Raw genomic sequence first — 12,740 nt, 5'->3', positions numbered from 1 at the left:
TAAACATTCATTCAAAGCACAAGGCTAATTCCTTGTAAATAATGTTAATTTTCTAAACTAATGAATTTTGAAAAATACACAAACACATTTCTTAACACTGGATTTGGAAACAAACATGTCATCTCTTCATAAAGTCATACATTAATCTCCCTAAAATTATCTCCCCAATGCTCATGTGTTATTTCAAGCAAGTATTCATTAACAGCCTTCCAAATCTGCTAGCATAGCTGCAGATCTTACTAGAAAAAGTCTTTCAAACATACCTTTCCTTAGAAAAGGAATTTAAATAATAAACGACCTTTCAGCCAAATCAAATAACTCAAAATTTGCCTTATTACTGGTTATGCCAATTAGTTGAATGGCATGTCTAATGATATGAATACAGGAAATCCCTCTATAGCTGTATTTCAAAGCTTTTGACATTTTCCCATCTAACCACTTGGTAACAGAGCAGATACTAATCAGAATGCTTTAGAACTTTTTGGCTGAAAAAAAAAATGCCAGCGAAGTTTAAAAGGTAATTCTTTCAAGTACAAACTATGGGCTATTCTATAAAGCTCTGTTCAGCTTCACATTGTAATGCCTCTCACTTTCTTCTTAATTCCATTTATATAAGATATAGAATATTAATAGTACTGTAAGTACTTCAAAGTGTAGATGGCAAACAGCCTTGGCATTCTGCCTCTCTTCAAACTTAAGATCTTTTGATACCTGCCTTAGCAATTCGTTTTGGTTGCTCTTCCTGTTGGACTGCTCTGCAGGACTCCCTCATTTGCTGGTTGTTTACAAGACTCATTGCACAGCCTGCAGCTGAAAACTCTTCTTTCTGCTCATGTTGAAGAATTTTAGATGAAAAATCCTCAATTGCTATTGTTATACAGTGAGCCACAGAAGAAGACAGGTCTTTAAATGCATTTCTCCAGCCAAAATGCAGTAAAATAGGCTGAAACACATATTCAAATTAAATCAATCCAAAGCCATTATTGAGTTTTAATATAGTCTGAAAATTAAATGCACATCCATAATTAAATTACAGGACACCATCACATTTTGAAATTATTTAAAGAATTTAAAATATAGTCCACTAGTGTTGAAATAATACTAAAAGCAGTATTTACACTCAACAAAATGCATAGTAACACTAAACATGTAGTCAAATTTTTCAGAAAAAAGAATTCCTGTTTAAACAAGACAGCTTTTATAAAAACATGCTTCATCTTTACTTAATTTGTAATCTTTAACAGACTCTACTTTAAAAAGTCAAAGAATTCATAGGTATTTTCAACAGTATAACAAGTAATCTAGCAATGTATACCCTATAGTAATTTTCACTGCAAGTTAACAATGGGAAGTTACTAACCATGAATCTCAATGGGAAACCCTTAAGAGAAGCTGGTTTCAACACAGGCACACTGTACTTCACTCCTCTAGAAATGGATTTAAAAAAGATTTAAATGTTTAAATAGAGATTTGTAGTTTTAGGCCAATGCTGGCTTTTACTGTGTCTTACATAATTTCCTTGCCCTCTTTAAACAGAGACTACTGAAGTAATCTGAAGTGTAATAGTTGCCCGAACTAGGCCCAGTAACACATCATTACTTTTCGACTTATCTGACTTTGCATTGCTCTTATGACTTATATCAGACTTAAACCTTTCCAGAAGTGGCCATTTGAGAATTGCACCACTGTAAGAGATATATTTTAATGACATGAGATAATGTTCAGTAAATATCTCCACCATAAGGGCACAGTAGGAGAATAGAAAAGACAGATTTCTAACTATTCATTCAGCTATATTACTAAATTGGAAGAGAATGAAGAGCTACAAAGTGAAGCCCTTCCAGTTTACTTCAATTTAAAAGTTGTATCCTCCTTCCTTTCCCTTTCCCCACTAGCAACAACCAGCTCTTCTATGTACAGGGACAGCCCCCATGGACACACACTTTTGCACTTCCTCTTTGTTTTTTTTTTTTTTTTATGGGGATCAAGTACATCCCAATCTACCTAAAATATTCTTCTTTGTAATACATATTAGTTTCACACATCAATCCAAAGTACATTTTTTAAAAAATTCAGCATTAAAATCAAGCCATTAAGAAATTAAATTCCACTACTATAAAGTATGAGACAGTTGGAGCATTTATGTGCCACAAAATCAACAATAAAAATGTGTTTTGTAGTAAATGGGAGCCAGATAAAAACAATCTTGCATGAACATTCTATAAAACACAGTGTTTATTATACAGTAGCTTTTGGCATCAGAGAAACTAGACATTGTATGAGTACCTATATGTCTAGGAAGAACCATTATGATGAAATTCTAAGAACTTCATAAATCTTCTTCAAAGTTCTTTGAGATTATATGTATAATACTAAGAAAGCTATCATACTTAAGTAATTTTTTTTTCATTTTGTTATGAGGTATCTTATAATTATGTTTTTTCTCTTAATAACTACTACATACCAACCACTTCTTTGAATGCCATAAAATTTTATTCCATCTAAACGGAAACTTCGCACATAGAAGTAATCACAGAAGCTGAAGTAATGAAACTGTGGCAATAGGTGTTTATAATGAACATGCTGAAAGCCTACACAGGAGACACACACAAAAGAAAACCCCATACAAAGTGTAAGACTCCTTTCATACTCACCTTTTCTACCTGAAGTAACTGTTCAGGAAGCACGCTGGTTTCATTTGCTCTAGTTTCTCCTATTAAAAGCTCCCCACTAGCTCTCTTCAGAACTCCTGCACAGTATGACAAAAGAGATCAAAGTTTAGATTAATTCTGCAGAAAACTCAGCAGTCTTCAACACCTTCTTATATACCAATATGAAGCATAAAAAAACCCTCAAGAAGATGTAGGGGAATACTAATGTTATAATAAAGTCAAATTCAAGTTATATACAGTTTCTTTTATATAACATGATGAAATCAACATCTAGTGGTACTTGTATTTTATACAAATGCACATATAATGTGTAAAATACGGTTTCTTTTGTCATCAATGCATTTTTATACTGATTGTGAAGTCATCTCTTCTTAAGGAGAATGCATAACACTTGATCAGCTGTATAGAAAATAATTTCTCCTCTTTGTTCAAAGAATTATATCAATTGAACACTAATATATCTTTTACAGCCTTTACTTATTTGGAAACACCAATACAGTATGAATAAAAATACAGTTAGTTAGTACATATATTATAAGCAAAATGATGGCTTTTAAAAACGTAAAGAACAAGAGAAGCTCATTAAGAAAGGCTGGTACAAAGCTCACTCATAAATCTTAGAGCAATAGGATACGGCCCCAGTTTTGTCAAGGACAAACCAGTATATGGGGTTGATATCACTTTTATCAGTGATTCAAGAAATCTGAGTTCCTGAAATGTACTGATGATTCCTTTCCCTGTGATACAAGCATGAGATAGTGGAGTTCCAGATCCTGAGAGCACAAAGGAGGGTAAAAAGCAAGATCACAGCCCCAGGCTTCAGAAGAGCAGATTTTGCCTCTTCAAATATCTGCTTGGAAGAGTCCCACAGGATAAGGCCCTAGGTAATGGGACACAAGAAATTTGACTAATATTCAAGTATCACCTCTGCTAATCTCAAGAGAGCTGAAAAAAAAAATGGCAGAAGGCCTGCATGCATGAACTAGAAGATCCTAGCCAAACTCAAACACAAAACGAAGCATACAGAAGTATGGATGAGTAACCTCAGAGGGACACAAAAATAACTTCTGAGCATGGAAAAAGTTAAGGAAGCTAAAACTCAAATGCATCTAATTTGGCCAGGGATGTCAAAGACAACAAGAAGGGCTTCTGTAAGTACACAAGTGATAAATGGAAGACTAGAAAAAACATGAGCCCATTGCTCAGCAAGATGGGGGACCTGGTAACATAGATATGGAAAACGTTGAGATAATTAATGTCTTCTTAAACTCAGTATTTACTGTCAAGACCAACCTTCAGGAATCCCAGGCACCAGAGACCAGGAGCAAGGAAGACGTAATCTAGATGGAAGAGGATCAGGTCTGAGAATAACTAAGCAAACTCAACATACTGAAATCCTTGGGCTTTCATGGGATGCACCTGCCAGTGGGGAGGGAGCTGGCAGATGTCAATGCAAGGCCACTCAATAATTTTTGATCAATCATGGCAACTGGGAGAAGAGTCCAAAGGCAAGAAGAAAGCAAATGTCACTCCTATTTTCAAAAAGGGCAAGGAGGAGAGGACTCAAGGAAGCAGAGTCTTGTCAACCTCACTCCTGCCCCAAGGAAGGTAACAGAGGCATTTCCAGGTGCCTACAAAGAATTCATCAGGAGCACTCAGCATGGCTTCAGTAACAGGAAGCCATGCTTGGCCAAAGCATGATAAAGTTCTATGACAAAATGATTGGCCTGGTAGATGAGGGGACAGTATTGGATGTTTTCTGCATGGACTTCAATAAAGCCCATAGCATTGTCTCGTTAAGATCTCGTTAGAGGACAAGATATAGACAAGATGTGTAGACTCGACAAGCAGTCAGTAAGGTGAGTTGACAAGTGGCAGAATAGCCAAGCCCCAAATGCAGTGATCTGTGGTACAAAGTCTAAGGCCAGTAATTAGCAATCTACCTCAGAGGTCAATACTAGGTCCAATCCTGTTTAACATCTTCATTAATGATCTGGATGATGGGGTACAGTGTACCGTCAGCAAGTCTGCAGCTGACACCAAACAGGGCAGCAGACAGTCATGGTGCCAATCCAGAGGGACCTCAACAGGCTGGAGAAATCGGCACACTAGAACCTCAGAAATTCCAAGAAGCAAAATCATGCATCTGGGGAAGAACAAACCCAGGCATCACTCTATGTTGATGTTCTCCCAGCTGGTGAGAAGCTTTGCATGAAAGGAGCTGGGGGTCCAGAAGTACATGATGTTGAACATAAGCCAGTAAAAAGGTTGATGGTATCTGGTCTGGATCAGGCAAAGAATTATAAGCAGGTCAAAGGAAATTATTCTTCCTCTCTGCTCAACAGTGATGAGCCACACCTGGAGTGGTGTGTACAGTTCTGGGTTACTCAGTACAAGACAGACATGAACATACTGGAGAGTGTCTAACAAAGGGCCATGGAAGATGACAAAGGGAATGGAGGAGAGCAACAGAAGAGAAAGGGCAGGGCAGGATATATCACTAATGTATATAAATACCTGAAAGGAGGGTCCAAAGAGGTCAGAATAAGTCTTCCACAATGACAGGGCCAATGGTCACAGGCCCAGACAGATGCAAAGCCAGGAGGTTTCCTCTGAACATCAGAAATTGCTTTTTTTACTGTGAAGGTGACCAAGCACTGTAAGGTTGTCCAGAGAGGTTATAGAATCTCCATCCTTGGAGATACTCAAAAGCTATCTGGACATAATTGTGGGCAATTGGCTCCAGAGACCTTGCTTGAGCAGGGATTGTTGGACAATATGAACACAATATGAAAATCCCTTCCAACCTCAACCATTTTGTGATTCTGTGAGTCACAAAGAGATACAAGAATAACACCCAATGATATGTATTTTAAAAATCTGTCTTGTAGATAAACACTGGTGCACATATTCCTAACGTAATGTATTTCATAAGAAATATGAAATTTTAAAAGAGGTTTTAAATGACCAGGTGCTACCAAATCATTGTCAAAGATTATCTTCCAGTCATAACCTTGGAGGTTTTCAGTATTCTGAAACTACTAGTAGTACATGGTCAAGGTTTAAAGAGCTTTTCTCTCTCTATGAAATTTCCAGCACTGGATTTAATTTATCCAAAATAGATGTAACCTTTTCCTTAATTGATTTGCATTCTGAAAATAAACACTGTTTTTCATACACTTATACAACATTGAAGAGCTTTGAAGTTTTTGTGGGGTTATTTGTTTTGGGGGATTTTTTGTACATTTGGAGGGTTTTTTTCCCAAATACCATTTTTGTTTGCATTTTCAAAATACACTGACAGATTTAAGCTGGGAAAAATGAAAGATAAAATAGTAGAACATAAAAACAAAAGATATTAACCAGGCCATCCAACTCCCTGATCCTCATCATTACAGACAGTACCAGAAACTTACTGGGTTTTTTTCAGCATATTTAATGTATTTTATAATAAAATAAATTATAAGTTTTCTTTAGAAATCGGTCCAGAATTTAAAAAACCCAACTAATAGTCTAACTGACTGGATATTTTCCCTATTTTCTATTCTATGTTTTCTACCTTAAATTTACCTTTTTTCCTTTCAATTCTCCTTTTTTATAGATATCACATTCTAACTATAACCACAAGTAAGCTTCTATGCTTCTATACATTCACATTCTTGTATTATTGTCACTACTTAGATCTGCTATTTATAACTTTTTATATCAAGACTTTAAAGAAAACCTTAAACATTTAAGCTAAAATCCTTGTGTATTCACAGCATTGCTGCCTTACTTATTAAGAATTTACAGCTGAGATAAATAGGTATTCAGCTGATGGTAGATTTGTGACTCCAGGACCACAGGCCTGAACCAAAGAGCCAAATAATGCTTACACCCATACCAGTCATTTAACAGGCTCCTTCATTATTAAATTAACATGTTCTACTACATTATCGTACCTCCTTTTCTAATTAATAGTCTGGACACTCCTGCTTTATACTCATATGTATCTATGCTTGTGCATGTAGGTCTACATACATTAAAAATTTCACTAGTTTTCTCAAAGAAGCCCCAGGTTCAAGACCCCATATTTTACTGACTTCCTTTGGCTTCTCAAATTTTTGCTTTCCCCAAATCTCATCTGGGTATGGCTGGCTAAGGCCATCTTCTTCTTTGATTTAACCTCCAGCTAGCAAGGGTCACTGTATCTTGAACATTGTACACTTAGCCACAGCCCCCCATAGAGCCTCCACTCTTCAGATACTACTACAGCCTTCCTCTCAAACACTATTTCCACAGAGACAGATAACAAATTATACCCTTCCTGTCCTGAGACTTCTTCACTTGTGTGACAGACTGGAAGGAATGCTTGCTCAAAATGTTTCAGGAGTTTGTGTGAGGGAAAGAGGCAGGTCAGGTCTTGTTCTGGTGAGGCAGAACATTGCTCCATATACTCCACCCCCCAGAGCCTGTATCCCACCCCAGAGTGGCCGCCAGTCCCTGGCACATTACAGGCAATGCTCCACACCCTGCCCCTGGAGCCCCAGCTCAGCCCCAGAGTGGCCAGATGACTGAAACTCCCATCTGGGGAAGGGAAAGCCAAAGGGTATTTAACCTGAGACACAAGGTAAGCATGTCTTGACCCTGTCTCCTCTTTGAATTTTTATGAGCTGAACACTGCTGGAACCAGGAGTGGTAGTTAGGTTTGTTCTTTTCGATATAATTTCTGCCTTTCTCTCTTTCTTCTTTTAATTCCCTCTTCTTGGAATTTTTGAGTAACTTAAAATTGAATGGGCTTAGAGTTCACAAAGTCGAATGGGCCAAGTTAATGCTTTGAAAAGTGTTTTATGTTGATTGAATGCCGGCCTAAACGTTTTGCCAAAGTTCCTTGATATCCTGAAGTTGCCAGTAAAGCTGCTTTGACCTCTTGAGAATATCTTGTTGGTATCTGTACTGTGTGTCTAACTATGAAAAACCGCAAGCCCTTTTAAGCGTCTCATCAAGTAAGGATTTTAGGGCTTTACAACTTGTCTTCTGACTGTGTTGCCCTAATGAGCAAACTCTCCTGGGAAAGAGAAGCACAGCTTTATTCAAGGTACAGCTGCTACACAGTCCACATTAGTTTGCTACCGCAGACAGAAAGGCAGGGATGCGTCAGAGGAAACATACCTACCTAGACAAATTCTCTGACTCCTCTCTTTGAATAGCACACATCAAACTGCTTTTGCACAGATAAAAAGAAATGCATGTGGTTCTTCTCACATGGTTGTTTAGAGAAAAGGATTTGCAGAAAGAGCTGAAAAAAATGAATGTTGTGAAAGAAGATGGGGGCTGAAGAAAAACATTTTCTCCTTTTCCAGAGCATATTCTAAACCTTCAGCATTCTTGATTATTAGGGAAGATTGGATTAACCACAAATCCTTGCTATGTCTTTCTTGAAAATGATGTTCTACAAACATCTAGTCCTGATGGACTGTTCATAATTTGTGTACTTTCTTTAGTTTGCCAACCAGGCAGCTTTAATAATTTTGATTGTAAATAATGAGAACAAGATTATATCCAGTGCTACACTTAAAATCAAAATGCTTCAGCAAATTTTCCTTGTGTGTATTAAAATTTGTTTGGGATTATTCTTCTCTTCAAAACAACTGTTTGCCTATGTCCCCTTTATCTAGTTATTTCTTTCTCCAATTCAGTAATTTTCTGGTTTTGTAATGGTGATTACAAAGACTGAAGAATGATAGTGACACTTCTTGCATTTTAAATATAATTATTTTTTTCTTATAAGAAGTTCTATTAATTTTTTTTTCTATAGAATTCCACAGCTTTCCTATTTTTATAGCATTTAGGGCCATAAGACCAGTCATTGTGATACCATCTTGCATGCAGCATAGAATAGCAAGGTATCAAGGAAAGCTTTTGTATGAGCTACTCACTATCTGTGTATAGGCTAAGCACCAGTGCTATCAAAGTAGCTTACAAACTGGATTCAGCCAGCTCAGTCAGAACTTTTATTGAAACCATACTGGAAATAATACATCTTTCAGAAGTAGAAAGAACCATTCTTCCAGAAATATAAATAACCACTAAAAAATTGTTATGACTGACTAACTATGGGTCAAAAAAACCTTCTGCTATCTATCTTCAATAATGAACTTTTTACTTATTTTACTATACCGAGCAAACTGTACTAGCCCAGATGCAGATAATGTACCTCTGAAATCATATTCTCCTACTAGTGTAAATTCATCTTCACTTTGGATTGATCCACTGAAGCTGTGTATTTGTAAAAGAAGATACTTGAACATCTTATGTTGAGACCAAAGCAAAAATCACAACTTTTTTTAATCTTCAATTGCAAAATTTGCAATACTGCAACTTTGAACAAAAGTCAGTTAGGAGGATGCACCTCAAAAATTTTATTCTACATTCCTTTTATTACCCTTTCCAGAAATTGATATAGAGTTAAGCATCTCTATTTAAAGTGTGAAGGAAAGACCTTTGCAAATCTTCCCAGTCCCATGAGACAGAGCTTGTAAACCTAAGGATTTGACAAATTCACCCACAGTGTTTTCAAGCACTCCATTGGAAAAAGCCTTTCTTGGTATTCATTATCTGATCTGTCCAAAGTTCACCTTTCTCACTGAAATGGGGAAAAAACATGAGACAGATGAAAGCACATTAGATATTTTTGATTTTTTAGAATTCTTAACAAGAAGCTTCTGAAAACCCAAGAGGAAAGAAAAATCTAACTTAAAGCTGGAAAGAGAATGCAATTTGGCAGAGTTCTAAACCCAAGTCTCATGCTTAACACTTGATTGTAGACAATCATGTTCCTGATTGCTTCAAAGAGAAGCTGTGATGCTGGACGTACTAGGTATGTTAGAACATCTCATTAATTTCAACTGAATGTAAATAGAGAAGTAGACTATCTCATCACAGTAGGTATGACAAGATACCTGCAGATGAAACGGTTAAATAGTCAAGAAAAAACTGGGAATGGTTACTCCCATAATTTTATGAAATCCAATGTCTGTAGTGGAATGAAGTTATGCACCATTGCGAATTAATGTCCTGTAAACGACAGAACAATACAGATACCTTTTCTCTGAAAGGCAGAGTAGCAGTCTTGTCCAGATGACACACTAATGTTCAGGGGTAGAAAACCATGCCTTCACTTGTTTGTCCAAGAACTTTGCATGATTTTCTCCTTATTTTGATTTAAAGGATAACCTGAAGAACACATTGGTAGTAGATAAAATGTATATTGATACTATCTTTTTTAAAAACTGTGTTTAGATAACACAAATACAGTTTTAATTCAAGCTCAAATCTTGGCATGTACATATTGAGGAACACTAAGTTACTGCTGGTAAAGTCAAAATTAAAATCAGGAAGAATTGGAAGGAGAACAGTGAAAAGAAGTAGAGTGGAAAATGCAATTCAGAGAATTCTTTTCTCCAATCTATGCAAAGTAATTTGTGAAAATGAGAATTCTGACTATATTCCAGAAGATGCCAGATAAAGAACTCTCAAACTGAACTCAGAGACCTATCTGTATCACCTAAAAACTCTCTACATCCATCTCCCTACAGAGTTCACTCTGGTTCACTGTTTCCTTTGGTGCTATTGTCTGCCATGGGGTTACCATCAGAGAACACTGGTAGGCAGTACTTCCCTCTAACATCTATTTTCAACGGCCTAAATTGGTCTTCATAGGATTCCATTGTGCACGCTGCAAAGAAACTTGTCTTGTTGCCAGCTAGAACTCTGAACTACATGTCTTTCTTTTCTTCACTGTTCTTTTTTTGGTTCACAAGCAACCTCCTACCAAAAGCAGAATCTGCAGAAGAGACTACATCCAAGCAATAATGCAATGAAAAAGTATGAAGAGAAGCCCAGGTGGCCACCTTGCAAATTTCCAATGTGGAAGCCTTCGACCTCTCCGCCCAAGAAGCAGCTATAGTCCTAGTGTAATGAGCTTTACAAACCCTGGGAGCCTCTTTACCCTTAACTACATACGCCTCTCTAATACAATCCCTTAACCATCTAGCTAAGCAACTCTTAGAAGCCATTTGACCCCTCTTAAGACCCCCTAAGAGTACAAACAATCTGTCAGAAGATATGAAATCTTTGATTCTTCTGTGATAAACCCTAAGTGTTCTTCTTACATCCAATTTATGCAGCCGTTGCTCTTTGTCATTGCTGGGTTTAGGGAAAAATGAGGGCCAAGAAACCGTCTGGTTTAGATAAAACTCAGATGCCATCTTTGGGACAAAAAAAAATTTTACAAAGAGGAACCATCCAAAGAACTACTTTGTCTCTGATGGAACTTTATACATGTTCTAAATATCAAAACTGAAGTACTACAGAATATAAAACAAAAAATCAACTGACATTGAAACAGCTATACACATAAACATACCACTTGACACAAGCACATGAAAAAACCATTATTTTTGTTGCACCTCTGTGTGAGCTACATAGATTAAAAGTCTCCCATGAACACTAAAAGCAACCAAAACATAAAGGAAACAAGTACAAGGCTTCTGTCTACACAATGCCTAGGGAAACTTTAGGTGACTTGGACATTCATCTACCTTTTATGAATCAGCCATCTTTACCTAGTTTGCCAGCAGTACTACTTGCAGTGTACTGACACTTGAGATATCCCTCACTGCAGAGACTGACGGGTAGGCTGGATATACCCAACCTATCTTGAACCCACTGAGAGTATGGGTAACTGCCTAGCACCATCAGCATTCACTTCAGTTGGGTTAATTCACTGTCTCTTAGACTGGTTCTGCAGCACGTGCTGCACTGTAAACCTGACCTTTGTAACCAAGATAACTTAAAGCTGCTTCAGACTTATCTACAATCCTGACTCTGCCAAATTAAACAATATTTCTAGTAATAAGGCTCCTAAATAAGTACTGAAGATGGCCATTATATTGTCTAGTCACATATTACAATGTGTTCTGATGAAAATAAAACAAGGATTCTAACCAACCCTTCTTATAAAAAAAACTCAGCCATCCTCAGTGAAAAAAATAAAATTATCAACACAATATAGGACATTAACAAACCTTAAATCCTTAATCCTAAATTCTTAAATCCTTTTAGGTACTTAACACAACTTGGAACTACTGGGAACATAGCTTTCATTCTCCCACACCAAATCATCTTTCACCTCACTTCACTACAAATGAGATTTCCAACAACATGAAAATAAAATAACACCAATAAACCTTTCTTCTAGTCAGACCTCTTGTTAAAAATTTTTCCGGACATGTCTTCTTTTCACAAACTATCTGTAAACAGATCACTGCAAACAGTTTTGTGAATAGAACCACCTGATCAAAACAGCAACCCTAAAAACAAAAGTATGTCTGAAGACTTCACTAAAAGCATGTGAAAAATATTTACCCTTGATTGTTTTTCAGGGTAAGATGAATTCTGTGTTTTTTCTGGAATGTACCTTTTACCCAGGAGACTGCCTCCTACAAGGTCTAATAATATTTTCCCAATTCAGATTTGATTAAGTAGAGGTACCAATTAAGAACCAACTTGCTATGGACATGATTACTCTAAAAGAACATTTCTCAAAAAGGCAGCTTAACACTCTTTGGAGAAATAGCTCTGGATGTAATTAAGCTTGGAAAATTTTTCTCTGAATTACTGGAGACCACCTGCCTTAGAATATAGTCACATAAATATCAAATAAATTTTGCATTCAAGACTTTTTGAATTTTTTACACTTCCTTTTTTTACAATTTCTTTACACATGATACAGTAATACAAAGTACATTTACCATTGCCCATCCTGAGTGCATACCCTGCCCAACACATGAGGAAAACTGTACAAGTTTATTCTAAGACCTCTTTGTAGAATATAAACATAAACATAAAACATAAATTACAATGCATAATATTAACTTAGCATTTCTTGAGAATTAGAAAAACTGACTAAAGGAGGAAGAAATACATTGAAGTCACTGAAGTCATTGAAGTCAGCAAAAATGGAATTTGAATACACATTTTATTAGAGCTTTGTTGTATATTCTAAAAATATATAGGTTAACCTGT

General features: G+C 36.5%; 1 protein-coding gene across 1 annotated transcript in view; it reads right to left on the bottom strand.

Moving 5' to 3' along the window:
• Positions 1-12,740, bottom strand: part of KIAA0825 (KIAA0825 ortholog) — a 199,466-nt gene that overhangs the window by 154,427 nt on the left and 32,299 nt on the right. The window contains exons 5-6 of the mRNA XM_041489460.1: positions 2,655-2,749; positions 716-943 (exon numbers count right to left, since the gene is read on the bottom strand). Coding sequence (XP_041345394.1) covers positions 716-943; positions 2,655-2,749 — 323 coding nt within the window. The remainder of the gene's footprint in view (positions 1-715; positions 944-2,654; positions 2,750-12,740) is intronic.

The sequence above is a fragment of the Pyrgilauda ruficollis genome, unplaced genomic scaffold (assembly GCF_017590135.1).
Source record: "Pyrgilauda ruficollis isolate IOZ18807 unplaced genomic scaffold, ASM1759013v1 scaffold94, whole genome shotgun sequence".
In the NCBI taxonomy this organism is placed as follows: domain Eukaryota; kingdom Metazoa; phylum Chordata; class Aves; order Passeriformes; family Passeridae; genus Pyrgilauda; species Pyrgilauda ruficollis.
The sequence above is the reverse complement of the archived record's forward strand: the minus strand, read 5'-3'. Positions and strand labels throughout refer to the sequence as shown.